Raw genomic sequence first — 19,095 nt, 5'->3', positions numbered from 1 at the left:
TTTGTTTGGAAATAAGATCAAATCCTAAAAAAACCCATCACTGAATTATTTTAAACACAATGGATGAGTCACTGATTAATTTATTTTCTTTAAAGGCATCACTAATACACTCTTGCTTTCTAGGCCTCACAAGCATGTTAAGACTACTAAGAGCTATATTTAGATAACCAGCCAAACACACATCAGAGAAATTATTTCCATCAGAAGGCTTTATCCAGCCTTTTGAGAGAACGAAGCCCAATCGCTTTCTTTCTACTGTAATTCTAAACACCCACCTCTGCAGGTGCCAATTATATCACTTTCCAATGTGGTGTGTCATGCATGAAACAAACATATTTTTAAATATTTGTATAACTATTCCTTAGAAAATTTTTAAAATAAATAAGCTCCATGTCTTTTTAGGTTGGGATGCAAAACATGAAATCTGTTTTGCTTCTGAACACCAAAACCTACCTTCAAATTGCCAGACATTAAAAACCTGTTATAAATATGGTAGTATAAACTACCATATCTTCAAGGATTCCAATGTTAAGGGATAGTTAATAGCAACGACATTGTTGGGACATGTAGCACAGGGTCAAAGACCAAAAGATTCTATACTACTGATAAACCAGAAACCCAATCTTTAATACCTCTTATTGACAGTGTTCCAAGAATTCCTACAGAATTCTTGTAGAACTTAATCCAGTATCGTTTTACCTCTACTCTTTCTATCCTAGAAATCTATGTTCACACGATTCTGCAACCACTCAACAAGAGAATGAACGATGACTAGGCTAAATATTTGTGCTAATGGAACAATCTGCAATTAACCTTGACCAGAAGAAACACTAGTGAAATACTAAGAGTAACTTTGTTACTAGTAAATACTAGCTTTTTAAAAAAATGTCCAACAACCATGGTACCTAATGTATTTTGTCATATGGCTGTTAAGATTGAGACAAAATATATCATTAAATTTGATCATTTAGGTAATACTAATGACTATTACTCTTAATTTTGGATCATACATGTAGCTACAGGCACACATATATCTGTTCCAATAACACATCATTCAGAAGAGCTGGCATAGTCCCAGGCTTTCCTCTAAATTCTCATACTTTACCATGCATCAGAATCACTTGGGGAGGCCTTTGTTAACAGACTGCTTGTTCCCACCCCCCAGTTTCTGATTCTCTAAGTCTGTGAAGGGGCCCAAGAATTTGCATTTCTAGCAAATTCCCAGATAACGCTGATGGTCCAGGGACCACACTTTGGGAACCACTACTCTAAGTGAACTGTGATTCTCAGAAGCTACAGAAAGAGGGAAGGACAGAGAGAGAGAGAGAGAGAGAGAGACAGACGGGGAGGGGGTGGGGGGGCATTGAGATTAAGCTAATAGGCAGTTCTGGGGAAAAAGGCAGAGGAGAAAAGTGAATTCAGATATTTCACTCCTTCCTAATACCTGCCCTTTATCTTGCTGGTTAGCAAAGACTAAGGTATCAACAAAGGCTTCTCAAATGACAACTTACTTGGCCAAAACACAAACCTTTTCATGCTTAAAAGGTTAGATAGATTGTTCCCATTGAAAGTTTTAGAAAAATAATATTGCCAGAAACTCTTCAGCCCTTCAATACCCCTAGGTGGGACTACTTTCAAGAAGACACTGAAGGGGCAGAGAAAGCTAACTGATGAGTTTTCTATATTAAAAAAAATAATAATGTTCACCAGTAAAACATGGGTGAGCAATAATAATCAACAAGCAACTCCTACAACATGCAGAAAATCCCCACTACAGAAACAATATGACTGTGTTTGGAATTTGTCTAGCAAGGATTAAAATTTTATTTAAATGTAAGTTTTTTCTTTTTAAGTTACTGAGCCATATAAAGGAAAATATTAATTTTATTAGAATTTGAACAAATGCTGCACAAAGAAAACATTTTAACAAAACAGTATGGTGGCATAAACAAAAAAGAAAACAGCCAAAGACGTGTAAAAGAAATAAAAGGTAGAAAATGTTAAATATCTCATGATCCAGTGTGGAAACATGGAGTCTAAACTTTAAAAAAAAGGATTTTAAAAAAGCACAACCATAAAACAAAAAGTTAATGTTTGTGCTATCCTAACCAGACACATTCTTCAGCAAAACTTTAAAAGGCAGAGTTATATATTTTACAGTATTTGATATCTTATTTCTGACTTTTTCACAGAAAGAGACTGTTTATGTAATTCAAATCTCACAATTGAAATAGTTGGTTTAAGCACTAAGAAATAAGTATTCTTCTAATTAAAATGACAGGTGAGGCAAAACAATTGATCAGTCTTTAACGCTGTATTTTTCAACTGTAATAAGGCCTTGATCCACCCAAAACAAGTCTTAAAGCAATTCAGAATTCTTTTGTAATGCCCAAGGAAAGCCTCTGCCCTGCCCGATTGCCATATATGGGAATCAAGAACCTAGTTAATAGAGCATTCTCAGGGACAAATGTAGGAAGAGAAGACAAAATAGTTTTGAAGTTTTTTTAGTAACTTGTAACCATTTCAGACTACCAAATGCCACAAGTTACCTAAATTATTTAAGTACAAGTCTCCATCTTTGCAATTTATTTCTTAATACTGATATATTCATTTTTCTAAACTGACCATATCAGGTTAATAACAGTATGAATCAATTTGAAAACTATAACAAAATACCTCAAGAATAGGTCTTTGAATATCTTTCTGTTATATTTTGGTTTTACACAAAGATGCAATTCTTGCTTTTTTGGTAGAGAAGTCTATGGACTATTAACCTGGAAATGTTTTAAAGAGACTGTCAACCAAGACAGGTTTCTGCATTTCATGACTGCCATCTTACAAAGATAGCAAATGTCACATTTTTAAATGTCTTAAAACAACATAATTGTGATTTTTATAAACATCAAAAGGCAAAAATTTTAAACACTTGTGATAAAAAGTTAAGCCCTTTGCATTCTGAATATCTGAAATTTATTCATGGAATATGCCCAATTCAAACTTAAAATGAGGTATACAGTCGTCTCAGTATCTGCAGAAAATTGGTTCTACGGTCCCAAAAGTCACAGATGTTCAAGTCCCTTCCATAAAATGGCATAGTATTTGCACATAACCTACACATACTTCCCATATACTGGAAATCATCTCTAGATTATTTATAGTACCTAATGCAACGTAAATGCTATGTAAATAACTGTAAATATAATGAAAGTGCCATATAAATAGTTGAAGATGAGTGGCAAATTCAAGTTTTGCTTTTTGAAATTTCATGGAATTTTTTTTTCAAATATTTTCCATCCTTTGGTTGAATCCATGGACTTGGAACCTGCAGATATGAAGGGCCAACTGTATTTTCTTCTCTCCAAATATCAAATACCTCGCAAATATATAATACCATATACAGTTTCAAATTAAAGTAAATTCACAGGGTGTTTTTGTTGATTTTGCTTTAACCCGTCACATAAGACACTGCCATGAGTCTCTGGATGTGGCATCTAACCAAAAAAAGCTGCATATGGTCAACTCTCTGTACGAGAGTTGTAAATATGTTAAGGCGAAAACATTTTTGTGGACTATTTTTAAAACATGATAAATGGCATTATCAACATTACTCATGATTTTAAATATTATGTATATATTAGAGATCATCTACATATCAACAACTATGTAAGGGGAGAACTAGAAAATAAAAACTTTATAATGGTCTTATACAGTGTTTAAGCAATTGAATGTTTTCTGAATCTGAAAAGCCTATGATGTAAAAACTAGAATAAAAGTTTTGATTTTTGAATGCATAGGTTATAACCCACAGAAAATGAGGAATAAATTGTTTGGTCAGGATCTTGTTATTTAAGAAGCAAAAAATGTAAGAACCAAAATATGCACACCACTAAAAATACTAATTCTGAAAATTATGTAGCTAAAAATTAAATCACCCTGTCCAGCAAGTTCCAAAAAATTCACACATTTCAAACATTAAGGCAATTTTTTTCCAACTAAACAGTACTTTATAAAAATATAGGTCACTTCAAAACATTATATACATAGTGACAATGAATTTAGCTAGTTGTAATCTTTAATACATTAATAAAGTGTCACATATTACCAAGAAATTATACTAGGTGCTTGCATGTATGTGCAAGTGGAATTACAGTATTTAAAGTACAGGTTTTAAAACTGAGCGAAGTGAACGTCCTTCTTTAGTGAGTTCTCGTGTCACACACATACACGGCAATGGGATTGCTTCCTCCCGTTTCTCTACAATATTGTAACTGCATTTCTTCAAGTGGTCAGCCATGCTTAGGATGTCAGCAAATTTCCATTCATTGACAGAACAAAATGCAGTACTGAATCGCCATACCTAGAAGAAAATTCTACTTCAGATTTAAACAAGTCAATTTACAAGAATCAAAACATACTTCTTGCTCTAACTGCATACATTTCTAACTGTTAAGAGAAATATCTAATATAAAGTTTCAAGTAGTTAGCTACAAAACTGGAAGTAGTAATCCATTTGGATACAAATCTGTTTATCAAATATTTGTAAGATAAATCATTTCTATGACATTATAACTTCAATAAATATAATAACCAAAAAGAAAATAAAAGACAAAGCTCAACATTGAAAATCACATCCAACCTGGCTTACTTATTAAGCAATTTTTATAAAATATTCAGAGCTACTTCCTAAAATAATGCATATTGTACACCAGTCTTTCATCCTATCCAAATGTCTCTCTCTATATAGACCTATCCATAGTCTGGAGATATTGACAATACAAGTCTTATTTTTTTCTCCAAGTTTTTCTCCCATTCCTATTACACCATATGAAGTATACTAAAAAATACTCTAGAATATTGTGCCAAGGTACTTTTTCTTTTCATTATTTATAAGTAGTAAACGCACTTAGTAATAACGAGGAACACAAGTGCTTCAATTTGTTCAACATGCTTCTGGAAATTTTTATAGAGCTTTTTGTAAAATCAATCATTTTTTAATTCCATATCATTGTAAAATACATTTCTGGGAAAAATATTTATATGCCATCCCTGTTCTGGTAAAAATAAGAACTACTTTCCCTTTTGCCCACTCAGCAGCTCCAAGCCCTGAAGCACTGTCACCTTATAGGTCCAGCAATGACTGTTGTGGCCCCCTCTCATCTTTACAATTTGAAAATATAAAGTTACCTGAACATAGGTAACAAGCATGAATACAGCAAGACAGGCCTAGGCATCCTAGCTAAGCTAATCAACAAGCAAATGTCTAGAGAACACTGAACCCGTGGCAAACAGCAGATACTCTAGAAAGTAGCTGTGAATTTGAGAAGCCCTCAGCACTCATTAGAGCTTCTCAGAAAAGAATGCTATGAATTCTGGGGTGGCCAGATGCCTTCAAATTCTGAACACAATTATTTTTCAGCCAGCAATAGAATAGTTCAGCACATAAGGTACTTAATTGCCATACTTCTTAAGGTTATATCAATTACCCTGTATGGAGTCATTTCCCAGATGTCAGTGAAGGCCTGGAGTGTAGCTAACAATAGACATTGTAGATTACAATTCCCCATAACCTCAAAACTATACTAAGAACTAGGAGTTTTTGTTAAGATTCACAGAATGAATTTGCTGAAAGATTCAATGGTGGCACACAGCCTCCCTACTTCCACACAGTCAAAAGAGTCTGGTGAAACAAACTCATGAAAAAATGGACGGCGCCCATCTCCTGATGACAAGGTTTCTTAGTAATGGGCCAATTTTGCATCCAAGTATACATCAAGTATTTACTTAGTGCCTGCTGTATGGGAGGTGCTATGCTAAGCAGTTAATATTTTGGTTCCCAGAGAGTCTCACTTCTCAATGAACTTACAGTCTAATGAAAGAAACTGACAATTCGTCAGTAGGGGTACATAGAGTAGGAAGTACATAATGGAACACCACGAGAACACAGAGCAGTGCACCTCCCTAAGGGCTTCAACGGGGTAGGAGTAGGCTTTCTTGACAAAGTAAGATCTGAAGAGTAAGCAGGATATAGCAATGAGATGATGATCACAACCTCCAGAAATAGGTTCCCAGGGTCTGAATCCACCAACTCGACAAGTTACTTAACCTCTCTAAACCTCAGTTTCTTCATCCATGAAACAGGGACAGTAGATTAAATACATTAACGAAAGTAAAGTACACACTGCCTAGAACATCTCAAGTGTTCAAATGTAGGTATCAGGGACAGTGTACTCAAACACCTTAAGGCAAGAAGAAAACATCAGACAACTGTAAGTAAATTCCATGGCTGGAATAGAAAGTGACAAAAGGAAACTGAAGAGGTCAGTGAGGACAAGATTATGAAAAGTCTTAAATGTTTCATTAAGGAGTCTGCCTCTACCCCAGGGCAACGGATGGACATTTAAAAAGTTTTCAAGCACTACAGCATAAGAACTGTATTTAAGAAATTATTTATTACTCTACCTCTTCTATAGAGAATATGTTGGAGAGGGACTCAGTTGGAAACAGAAACCCAGTAAGGAAGAGGTTACTGTAGTAACCCAGGAGAGACGAACTAGGGAAACCGCAGTAGAAACACTAAGCAAACCGGAGAGGTATGACGAAGGGAGACAACAGGACTCTGTGATTACCTGGATATGGAAATAAAGGGGGGAAAAAAAAGGGGTCAACCTTAACTCCCAAATTCCTAGTTTAGGCAGCTTCAGAGATGAAAATGCCATTTTCTGAGATTAAGAGGGGTAGAAAAGTGGAGTAGGTTGGACCTGCTGAGTTCGCTGAAGCTGTGACATAATCGAGTGCAGATGTCCAGTAGATGCTTGTATATAATGGACTGGAGTTCAGAGGAGAAAATGGCCAGGATATACACATGTAATTTGAATAAATGATGGCAATTTAAACTCCAAGAGTAGATGAGGTTTTCTGCAGCAATAAAATCCCCAGAAAACATTTTACCTCATAGGTCAATACTAGTGGGCAAGGACAAAAACGGGCCATGCTCTGAGTGTCTCATCCCAAATGGCAGGAAGACACCAAATCATGTAGAAAATGAAAATACACACATACCCACATATATGCAGCAAGTATGAAATTTTCTACATAAAATAATTAGTGCGCTCATTTACTGGTCAAAGCTTCAGGAGAACACAAAAGCAGATGCAGAACTCTGAAAAACTGGAGCAATGAGTGAAAATAAGAGAAAACCTAAGGGTGGTAAAAACAAAGTAGCCAGAAATGTGAACCCTGTTCAACCAATGTGAAGTTTATCAAATTTTTTTCTACTTTATAAAATCAAAGTTTCATATTATAAATGTTCTAAAATGAAAAAACACCTTCAATCAAAGGTATCTGTAATGCCTTCTAGTTTCTATTGGATAGTACCTCAGACAGAAGCTGGGCAAAAGTAAGATATCACAGGAGGAAAATGGTGGAGCCAGGATTTGTTCCCAATCTGCAACACTCCCTTGTACTGTACTGAACGCAGAGTCAACAATATCAAATCCTACTGCTCTTACCTCACCTCAGCCTAGCACGTTCCACATCCACCCATTTACATTCTCTACACCCCAAATACTCCATTGGTCACTTACTGGGAGTAGATTTTTTTTCATGTCTCCTTATTTAAGTTCTCCCTGTAATAACCAAGTTCTAAGAAAGAAATGGCTAAGAATGGACCAAAACTGCCAATTGCAAGCAGTAAAAAACCTTCTCCTTGCTTCCTCCATTGTCCTATGGTGAAAATGTTTCAGATGGAGCCCAAATTAGAAGGTGGCTAACATGGACTCAAGAAAAGGGAGTTGTTACAGAAGAAGTGACTAGGTACAGAACCCCTCAACTGAAGAACTGCAAGTGGCCTCTGTCGTATGACCTCAGAATCTAGTTCTAGGATGTCTGCAGTAAATATGTGATTATGACTAACAATTCTAACTATGCTTGCTTTCGTTATCATTATTAAAAAGTCTGTCATCATACTGAATTATTAAGTTTTAAGGATGGTCAATTTTGCAACAAGGTTAATTTTATTAATTCAGCAACAACATTATTAAGTGCCTATTATACGTTAAATAAGGGACTGATACAATTACATTAAACCAACCTTTTCTTTTATCTGCCATGATGAATTTCCTTCTGGATACTTCCTTTTCCCCCACTGCAGAATGACCATTCCACGAGACTGAAGAAGACTGCCGCACACATCCCTCATTAACTTGGATACACGTGAGAGCTGGCATAAACTGAAGCCATCAAGAAAGCCTGCAATATGTTGCAGGACTTCAAAAGGAAGACTACTTAGATGGTCACTATGTAATCCCAACACACAGTTTCTAGCAGGCTCTACTAACACTGTTGATACAGATGGCTGAACTCCAAACGACCTCAAATGGCGGTCATGTATAATCTTTGCTCCTTGTGTTGAGGGACAAAATCTACGCTGAGAATAGGTACAACCATAATATGCTAAAGGACACCTCTGTTCCATCCAGCCATTGAGTCCAGCATGAATGTCACCATGCACGTTCTTAAAATGTGATGAAAATTCTTTTCTTCTAAATAACTGTCCACAAACAAATGTAAACATTGGACGCTGCTTGGGTTGGTACCTAGCGACACATTCCAATACTAAATCCAGCCCAAGTGTCTGAAAAGGACTTGGATTTGAAAGCTGTGGGTTGGCATGATCACAAGCTGAAGCTGAAGCTATTTCCCCAACCATTGTATTTGTAGCTAATATGGCAGACGGAAGTGAAAAAGTCTGAGTCCCAAAGTCAATGTGATAGACATCAACCATGCGACTATCAGATATACCCCTCCCACCTGGAGAATCTCCTAGACAAAACAGTAATGCTGCTGTGATTAGATCTATTCCTTGGAGACCCATTGGATCTTCTGCAACTTCCAAATCTGATGTATCTACTGCTTTATCTTCCTTTGGTTTAGACCAACATGAATTAGAAAGAAACTTGAATGAAGGAGGAGGACTGAAAGATAAGACATCCACATTCCTTAGGTCCCCTAAGTCTACTTTTTTCCAACACAAGTCTTCATCATCATCTGGCATGAGGATATGCTGAACTGTGCCATTAGGCAAAGCGTTAGATGGTATTACTTCCCTAACTTGTGCTGCTACTGAAAGTGAACTAGAAGGTTCTGAAGGGCCATCTGATGCTACACATTCTCTATTTGTTAAGTTACTTTGTTTTGAGTCACTATGTAAATTCTGATTCTGCTCAATGACCTGTATACATATATTTTCCAAAGGGAAGCCATTACAAAGAGCAGAAGTGCCATAAGAACTGGCATCCAAGTCACATAATAAGTCACTTGAACCATTTTGCTCAGACTGGGCATTCTGACTTGTGTCATTATGGTCAATCCCACCTACTGCTCCTATCTCATCCTCATAAACATGGTCCTGGTCTTTCAAGTTTCTGTTCTGTAAGCTTTCTCTGCCATTTTCTTCTTCTTTCATTTCATTTGGGGAAGCACAAAGACTCGTACTTAACATGCCAACGTCTCTTGTGGCGGTATTCAGGATATCTAAAGCAACAGCCAAACTTCTGGTTGTTTCAACAGTAGCTTGATAAAGTGCACCATAAGAGTCTTCATCAACAGACACCAAACCATTAGCATGTGGTATTTCTGGGACACTTGATTTAGCTGAGATCTGTTCTCTAGGTTCTGATACTTTATCCGTTGCTTTTGACATCATGGTGGCTACTTTGAGAGACTCTAAGAGCATCCTTTGGTCTTGAAGGGCCAAGGCCATATCTAATTGTGCCACTTCATCAACATCTCTGCTTAGATTTTCATATGATTTCCGGTCTGCGTAACTAACTGGCCATCGGTTCCACTCCATAGTACAGCACACCACACTTGCAGGACACATTTCTAGATGTTCGGCAACTTTATTTCGAGCCATTGTAAATGGACAACCAAAGTCACTATTTAAGCAAGGCACTCGTTCCAATGGACATAAAAGTCGATGCTCATCAGCTTTACAAGAATGGAAAACTGCTCCACAAACCAATGGACAACCTATCAAGTCACAGGAAATCCCAGGCTCTGGTCTGGTCATACACCGTCTACTGACACAATTCACGCAGTGAGAGTGCTGCAGCTCCTCCTCCATAATGGCCAGTCCAGCTCTAGTTATTGAGATGGAAAAGAAATAAGAAGTTAGGCAAAAAGTGGTCACTTTTTAAAAATTGTTTTAAGGAAAAACATCCAATCATGAAGGTATATTGGCTTATATGAGGATGAAATATATAAAATAAACATTTAACAAGTTTATTTGACATACAATCAATCCATCTTGAAACAGCTTAAGCACTTCAATTCAAGAAGCAAGTCAAAAGTTCATTTTTATATACCATATAACAATCTGCCCAACAGGCCAAACATTTCAAAATATAATACTTAAATTCTAGTATATTGTGTAGTATATAAATTAATGCCAAAAACCAGTTAATGAATATTTAACTTTTAGATTTCAAAGAATGCTTTAGCTTTTACCTTTTTAATTTTAACTAAACTGATTATGATGTACCCAACATTGCAGAGACCTCATCATATTCCTAAAAGAGAATAATCTGACTTTCATGAATATACTTAACTAAAACCTGATTAGATGTTTTCTTTAATATTCCCTCCAAATACATAAATTCATGTTAAGATTTCATCTATTGACCTCTCCTTCTATCTATACCTTAATAAATTCTACAACAAATAAAGAGAGTAGGCATTAAAACAAAGAGGGCATTTATCCAAAAAATATAAGTTCTAGCTCCACTTCTGTGGCAGTGGGCAAATCACCTACTTCTGAGGGCCACAGTTTCCATTCATTCATTCAACACCTATTTATTGTTTAAATGCCATGTACCAGACTCTGTGTTTGGTATGGCAACGTGAAGATTAGAAGACATGGTGCCTCCTCTCAAGGAGCTTCAGCAGGAGGTCAGAGATGAAAGTAAAATCATGTCACATTTTTATATGATCAATATGACAGAGAAAATCAGTATGGGTGGGGGGTAGAGAAGAATTCACAGTAGTCTTGAAAGATGAGAAGCCTTAAGCACAGGAGGGTAGGGTTAGAAAGGAAGAGAGGCATTCAATGCTGAAGTAACAGCATATTCAAATACAGAAAAGCAAGAATTCGCAAAATATGTTGAGGGAACCTCAAGTTTCCCAGTATTGCTGGATCACAAGGTGAAATGCAAAGTAGCTGTGAGAGATGAGGTGGGACAGGATTAAGAAAAGTTATGGAAAGTGTGTTATATGCTACTGGAAGGAGTTCAGACTTTAAGTAGTTAGAAACCACTGAGGATTTTAAGCAGAGAAATAGTATCCATAAAATAACATGAGAGGATTACAGATAACTAATGTTCTTTCCTGCTTTTAGCAAGAAAAATTTTATACAAAAAAGAGAAAGTATTGGTACAATGCACTGATTTACTTATAATTACTTAGCCTATTCAATGTCTTATTTCTATAATCTTCAACTTCTTTATTGGCTTGTTCCTATTAGCAGCAAAAACTTAAAAGACTATTTCATCTTTAAAAACATATATAATAAAGCAATATCTCCCTTTTGCTGTTTTTTTTTTCCTTTTCAGTCAAGCTTTCAAAAGAAATACAACAAACAAACCCTGTTAACTTCCCATATACTCTTCAGCCCTCTAATGTGGCTTTACTTTTACCACCACTCATTAAAACTGCTCTATCGAGATCCTCAATGCTAAATCCAAAGGGCCTTTTTTCCAGACCTCATCTTCCTTAGCCATTATATCATTTTGTTGACTAATTCCTCCTTTCTGAACTACTATCTTGCTTTAGTTTTTATGGTCTCACATTTCCCTGGTTTTCCCCCTACCTCTTTGGTTATTCCTTAATCTTTTCTTCTAAAATATTACTCTTCTTCAGGGATCCATGTCATTTCTGGTTCATTCTATACATTCTCCCAGGGTGCTCTCAATTTCTCAAAAGCTTCAATTACCACTTATATGCTAAAAACTCATCTATACCGCCTGCCCAGATCCCTCTTCCAAACTTCAGATCTCTACAGCTACTTATTTATTATATATCTCTATGTGTATATGGCACAGGCAACTCACCTCAAAATTTTCCAAATTAAATTAATAATAATTTTCTGGATAAGAAGCCGATTCTTAGCCTATTTTCTTCACTTTAGTGCATAAAATCTTGCTAGTTCTCTCACATACTCTCTTCCATAAATTCTATCTTACTTCTAGGTGGCTAATGTAAACTAATTATTCCCCAAATTGCGATTTCTTTTTCTCCAGTCCAGGCTTGATTTTCCTCAAACTCAAACAGCAAAAGTCTACTATTGACAGAGCTTTGTTGATTAAGTAGAAAAGTTCTGAGTTGATATTATGGTGCGAACTGATGCCAGGGACAGAAAAAAACAAGGTACACATTTAACAACAAGATTACATTTTAAAACTGCGCTTAAAAATTACAAATGAGTTAAATACTTCTAAATGTCTATCCCTATAAATTTTAAAGCTAAAGACAGAACCTATAAATTGAAGACAGACATGCTAAAAAGGGTCAAAATAGAAGAAATGACAGACTAATGATGACATTTGTAAGTTAAGCAAAGAGAAACTTTAATAAGAATTAAGACAAATTTTACTGGGTGATTAGATTGTGAAAACAGCTGTAGCTTTCTTATTTTACAACAACTAGACTGAGTTCATCTCACATGCTGAAGGTTATAAACGTGACTGTTACTGAGAGAAACCTAAAAACACAAGCAGTTCCAACAGAAGTGACCAAGGCTCTCAAAACTAGTAGGAACACCTTATGTTACATGCACATCACATGATTATACCAGGCAGAACACATCTCAAAACATCGCTTAATTCAAAAGTGTTTAAAATAGCAACTGTTACAAACAACTGAGTTAAATGCAAAACAGCAACAACTTTGAAAGGTAAATAGAAGTAGAGGGCTCTCAAGATTCAAAATAAATACCCTCTTCCACACTATTCCCCCTCTGAATAAAAGAAATGATTAAAAAATAATAATAATAAAAATAAAGGCATCCACAGCAATGAGTCCAAAACATTTATTATTTACTGAAGTAGACTTAAAGGAAAAGGGAACACTATGTACCTACTTTATCCTTCTTTGTAGAATCATGTCAATGTCACTTAATCCTCATAACAACCCAGAGAAAACTGAGGTACAGAGAGGGTAAGTGACTTACCCAAGGTCATCTACCTAGTAAGTGGCAGAGCTAGGATTGAAATCTATATCTCATCAATACATATGGACGATAACAGATATGCTTACTTATAAAGTTTAAGAAAATAAGACAGCACTTCAGTAACTTGGTGATCCAATTTTAAGATGGTATTTGAGGAATGGAGGTTACACAACTTTGCCTGTAGTTTATTCCAACACTTAATCACCCTTGTGGTCAAGAAAGTCTTTCTGGTCCTTTCTAATTATAATAGCACATTGCTTTGAACATAAGTGTTTTAAATTATTTTAAAAATAACTTACATTTATAATGCTCAGTATAAACATGAAATAGTGCAAATTTAACCATTCTCAAAACAGCTATACAAAGAAGGAATCAAGTTTAAGTTCATTTTACAATTAAATATATTAAGTAATAAGTATTTTTCAAATGCAGTAGACAATACCCAGAAAGTATTCTGGGGTACTGTTTCAGAATTTAAAAGTTCCAGATCCACCCTCTTTCAAGATCGCTATTATCAAATTAAATATGCCTCCAAAAAGTATCGCACAATTGCTCACAAATCCTATGAAACGGGTTTAAAATGTCCATCCCTGATTTATCAGCTGAACAGTGACACAGCAGGTCCAGCAGAAAACTTGTTGCTAAAACTGAGGCTTCAAGTTCAAGATGAGCTTAATTTAAAACTCCTCAGGATTAACTTTAAAAAAACTCTCTTGAAAAAGAATCTTAACGTTCCAAATAACATATCTATTTACACTTAAAGTTGAATGACTGGAAAAAGTTTCATTAGACTAGAAAATACTGTAAAAGATTAAATGCTTTACAATAGTTTCTATTTTCTCTAACAGAAATTCTAGGCCAACTCATAATCTCTGGCTGACAAGCAATCCATAGAAACAATTTAAGGCATTTTCACATACAATGAAATGAGACTTTGTTTTAAGGCTCTTTCTAGAGAGAAAGATATTGCCCCCAAAAAAGAATTCCTCTTTTTTTCCAAATTCATTACAATACAAAAGGCGATAAATAAATAAAGCACTGCAAATCAGCACGATTTTAAATATGCTAAATCAAGTCACCCAAATATTCAACACAGCTTGCTCAGGCTGTTCTTAACGTCTGCCTCTGCCTCCAAGAGACAGACAGACACACACATACACACTCCTTTCCTTCCCCAACTGTTACCTCAAATCTTTATCAGCTTAAATGTCACTTTTCCACATACCCAAAGGCAAGGTATGGTATGGATTCCGTATTATACTTATATGCTCATTACACACTGCATTTTTCCTTGGTAATACTAGTCATAACTTGAAGTAAATCATTACCCTGTTTAATATCTATCTCCACGGGAAAACTATAAGCTCCACAAAGGAGGCACCATCTCCATCTCATTCATTCCTGTGTTCCCTGTATTCAAAACTGTGCCTCAATTACAGCCTCACTTATCGAAAAAACATGAATAAATGAAATTATTATAATACAAGAAATAACCAGATGGATTCCAAAACAATTCTTGACTTCATAGAAAACTACATACTTCATAAAAAGATACTTTATAAATCTAGAATTAGTCAACCAGATTGAGTCAAAATTACCTCATTGTACCAGCTATAAAAAGTCAAAGTACTCAAACATTTATTGAGCATCTAGGTGATATGTTCCAGGCATTTTATATGAAATAAGCTAAACTGTCCATCAAAAAAGCAAATTAAAGGGAAAAGTAAATCAAGTAAAATTAATTTCAATATTCCATTGTTCTAAAATCTTAAAAAATAATAGTAATAAAAGTCACAAAAGGGGCTTCCCTGGTGGCGCAGTGGTTGAGAGTCCGCCTGCCGATGCAGGGGACATGGGTTTGTGCCCCGGTCCGGGAGGATCCCACATGCCGCGGAGCGGCTGGGCCCGTGAGCCATGGCCGCTGAGCCTGCGCCAAAAGGAAACATCTACCCGTATATTGTTGCACTATTTAAATTCCTTAATCAACCCTGCAGTCTGGTTACAGGTTACTGACTATAGAGGCATTAGATTCAAAAAGAAAAGCAGAGGTGGAGGTGTCTGCACGTGTGCAGCTGCCTGAGTATATAGAGGGTGAGGAAAGGAAGCTCAGAAAAGGAAGTGGTGTCAGCCTACTTCCTTAATATTACAATTAATATGATATTAGATAAAAAAGAATTCCACTGAGACAATAAAATGGTGCTTCAATGTAAGGCTGAAATGGAACTATAGACAGACTTGTACAATTAGTTAACCATAATCACAAGTAGGTCTATGACTGAAATTTCATACTTAGCAATCACTTTTAATTCCTCCAGAGCAAGTCTCATCCTTCTTGTATAGTTGGAGGTGCTACTGAATAGTAAATACAAACATTTGCTGGCTGATTTACTGATCAGGTGCACTCAGTTTTAAAAACCATAATAAATCTACAACCTCAGTTGGACGTTTTATTTCACTGGTTTAAAAAAGGGGGATGAGGTACCTAGACAAGATTGAAAATCCAAGATCATTAAACTCCCAACTCAAAGCAGTGCCCTACTGATGAGTCCAAAATGGCTAAATTGGTTACACTGTATACATTCTTTTATTAAATTTTGGTTCTGACTTTTTGTTTACAGAATGATGACCTAATTATATGGAATTTTGTTTTCAACTTTTCACCCTTCCATTTATGATATAATCACAACATACCTCCTCCATTTCTAAATATGGACATGGGTAGCTTATTCCAAAGTGGAAGTCCTGACTACGTGCAATTGTTCTCCACTAAATAAGCAAACAAAATTACTGCACTTACATCAGAAATTAAAATAACATATATTAATAAATATTTAATATTCATACCAGAAGCTATTTGAGCTGAGACTCAGATAAAAATAATCCACCCAAATGGTGGAACTCGGCTTATTAAAAGGGGCAGCATGGCACAGGGGAATATGGGCTTCCAAGGAATCTCAGCTTTGTGACCTTGAGGCAATTACTGTGCTGTGAAAACAACCTCGTACTCCACAAAAGTCGGCTATAGTATGCGTGTGTCCAGTAAAATACAAACACGCATTCCTCAGAAAAAAGACGCACCCCGCTTTACACAACCGCCACATCCGCATGCACAAACCGTTACGTACAATCATTTTTACATCAGGTAATTTATACTTAGGAAGCTGATTAAAAGCAATCATATGAGGAACTACCTGATGCTAACATTACCCACTCTTAAGAAAAAGACATACCCTTTCTGTAAAAGATTTTCACAGACTGGGTTGTAATTAAGAGATGCTCATCTGTATTTAACTCTCTAGCTATCTACAGTGTAAAAACCACCAGTCCAAGGTCAATCCCACCTATTTCATCAAAATAAATTTGAAATTAAATAATATTTTATACAGCCTTTTGACTGAAGACTTTAATATTGATGAATTCTACATATACAATGTCATTCCACAGCATGGTAGTCATGGTAACTTAGTTAAAAGATTTATCAAAAACCATATAGAGTAGCATAAGGCTGATGCCATTAAAAGTCACATTTCAGTAATATATCAAACAGTAAACACATTAAAAAAGGCCTATTTTGGTGACCTTAAAGCACCTCTCTAACTATATACATTATCTCAAAATACGTATTATTTTTCTTCAACAGCGTAGTTTATTAGGACACTTGGTATATATTTTTTAAAGTCTCCAATGCTGACCATAGAGAAATACTGGATTGAAATTAAATATCCAGTACACTTGGAATGCATAAAAGTTTGCCTATATCGGAAACTTCAGTTCTCTGGTAACACTCACCAAACTCCACCCACTAACATTTCCAGAATCACACACCAAAAAAGCTAAGTCACCGCATTAAACTACCAGATAAAAACAAATCGACAATTTAAAAAGTTAGCAAAACACCATATTATCCCCAATTAAACTTCTGTAGTAAGAAACAGTGACTAAGCATAAAGAACAGTGATTCAGCGAAAACTGCATACTGAAAAACGGAACCCTTAGAAAAACCCTCATCTTACACTTTATGCTACTCTTTTCCCTTTTGCCCGTCAACAACTTTGGAAAAGCTTAATAAATATGAGCAAATGCAAAATTCTGTTAATATAATTAACTAGGTCTCTAAACGACACAAAACTGTATTGAAATATAGCAAATAGAAATGAAAAGCTAAGAAAGCTTGGGGTTTTGTATTTACAGTTTTAAGTTAATCTACACTGATACCAGCATGCCCATAAATAACTTCATCTTGGATCCCAGTCAACCAAGTAATTTTGGAATAAAAGGTCAATTCCTTCCCAAGCATCTTTTATCCGAGACTTACGACATGGCTCAGAAAGAAAAACAAGACACAGGGAGAGGGGACTGGAGTACCAGAACCATGGTAAACAACACGCTGTTCTGTCTCTATTCTCTAAATACACGTGTAGAAAACATACTCAAAGGAGATTAAATTCAACGTGCACTCTATGGCCCCCTTCCAAGCAGTGCACTTCCACGAGACAGGACACAAACAACTTGGAAATGGTCACACGCCTCAGATCTATAAAATCAGGATGTTTCTCTTTAGTAGGGACTGAGGCTAAGACTAAGATCCTCTCACTTCCATGAATGGAAGTTACCAACTTCACTCATCCCGTGGAGACAGTTGATGATGCCTCCCAGTCTTACTTTAACCCGTCTGTCCCCAAACAAAGCAAGTTTCTAAAGGGCAAAAAGAAAGAGAAGCCACGTTTTCGAGGTTCCTGGGGCTCCCTAAGTTTAACTCCGGCTTCACCCCTCCCCAACACACAGACACGCGAGCCCGGGTGGCACGGGGGTCGGCCCTCGGGGCCTGGGTCGCCATTTGCTGGAGGCCTCCACGGCGGGCCGGGCAGCGGGCTGGGCGCGGACGCCCACGCTGCCTACTTCCTCTCTGCGCCCGGACGGGGCCGCGTTTGCTCCGCCCCAGGCCCGGCCCGCCGGCCCCACGGCCGCCTGCACCCCGGCCGCGGGCCTCGCACTGCCCGGCCACCGCCTCCGGCCCCGGCGCAGACCGGGCGGCGCCGGCCTCCCGGGCGGGCCTCCCCGACACTCACCGGCCGGCCCGGCCGAACCGCGGCCCAGACCCTGGCTGCCGTGGCCGCCGTGCCAGGCTGCTCCCCGCTGTCCCGGCGCCGCTCCGCGCCCCGCACCCCCGTGCAACCCGCCTCCTCCTCGCCTCTCTGCCCAGCCGGGCCGCCGCCTTTTCCCTCCCCGGTCTTCCTCCTCCTCCTCCTCCTGCAGCTCCTCAGCCTGCTCTCCCGGAGCCGGTCCTCCTTACCCTCCCCACCCCGCCCCGCCCAGCTCTGCCCCGCCCACCCGGCCGGGCCCCGGGGCCCGTGGCAAGCTGGGCGGAGACGCGCACGCCGAGCCCGAAGGAGACGCGCACGCCGAGCTCGGCGGGGACGCGCACGCCGCCCACCGACACTCCCCCGCCTCCCCGGAAAGGACGTGACCGAGAGGCAGGTTCAGAGAAATCTGGTGTCTGCGCCTCCCCCTAGGGGGTTCCCACCCGTCCCCACGTGGCTCCTGCCCAGCAGGTCTACCAAATCCTGTTCGATTTTAGGATGCTGTATTCCTGAAAGGAATCCTAGACACGTAGTTTTGGAAATGAGGAGAACAGGCCCAAGAAGAGTGACTTGTTTAACTCCCTAAATGGTAGGAGAAGCAGCCCAAATCCCTTAACTCTGGGTGCATCGGTCTTCCCATTAGGTCACATTTAGGAAAAAACGGGGCAGCTGTCCTTGAATCTTTGATGATCAGGCCTTCCTGCCGGCTTACCAAAAGTGCACCAGTCCCGGGACTTAGTGCCCGGATTCTTGTAGGTTCTACCTGCCCTGGGACGGAGCTCAGCCCAACAG

The 19,095-nt window shown here is 37.9% G+C and overlaps 3 protein-coding genes across 9 annotated transcripts in view; 1 reads left to right on the top strand and 2 right to left on the bottom strand.

Moving 5' to 3' along the window:
• EPM2A (EPM2A glucan phosphatase, laforin) overlaps positions 1-18,355 on the bottom strand; it is a 269,849-nt gene extending 251,494 nt beyond the window's left edge. Inside the window, exon 1 of the mRNA XM_028494355.1 lies at positions 18,292-18,355. The gene's annotated coding sequence lies outside the window, so the exon portion shown is untranslated. The remainder of the gene's footprint in view (positions 1-18,291) is intronic.
• On the bottom strand, positions 500-18,457 carry FBXO30 (F-box protein 30). 7 transcript variants are annotated; one of them, XM_028494349.2, is made up of 4 exons: positions 18,292-18,381; positions 12,105-12,393; positions 8,090-10,139; positions 501-4,357 (listed from the first exon to the last, which is right to left on the bottom strand). In XM_028494349.2, the coding sequence occupies exons 3-4, from the start codon at positions 10,121-10,123 to the stop codon at positions 4,154-4,156; spliced, it is 2,238 nt and encodes a 745-aa protein (XP_028350150.1). In that variant the 5' UTR covers positions 10,124-10,139; positions 12,105-12,393; positions 18,292-18,381; the 3' UTR covers positions 501-4,153. The 7 variants fall into 7 exon arrangements, with proteins under 7 accessions (XP_028350152.1, XP_028350151.1, XP_028350153.1 ...); XM_028494348.2 differs by lacking the exons at positions 12,105-12,393; positions 18,292-18,381 and adding exons at positions 6,460-6,626; positions 15,512-16,051 and having other exon boundaries at positions 4,272-4,357; XM_028494351.2 differs by lacking the exons at positions 12,105-12,393; positions 18,292-18,381 and adding an exon at positions 18,414-18,457 and having other exon boundaries at positions 500-4,357.
• Positions 16,249-18,689, top strand: LOC112064617 (basic proline-rich protein-like). The gene is made up of 2 exons (XM_024122422.1): positions 16,249-16,364; positions 18,008-18,689. Exons 1-2 carry the CDS (start codon positions 16,249-16,251, stop codon positions 18,687-18,689), a joined length of 798 nt encoding a protein of 265 aa, XP_023978190.1.
• Positions 18,690-19,095: the final 406 nt, after the last annotated feature.

The sequence above is a fragment of the Physeter macrocephalus genome, chromosome 10 (assembly GCF_002837175.3).
Source record: "Physeter macrocephalus isolate SW-GA chromosome 10, ASM283717v5, whole genome shotgun sequence".
Lineage (NCBI taxonomy): Eukaryota > Metazoa > Chordata > Mammalia > Artiodactyla > Physeteridae > Physeter > Physeter macrocephalus.
The sequence above is the reverse complement of the archived record's forward strand: the minus strand, read 5'-3'. Positions and strand labels throughout refer to the sequence as shown.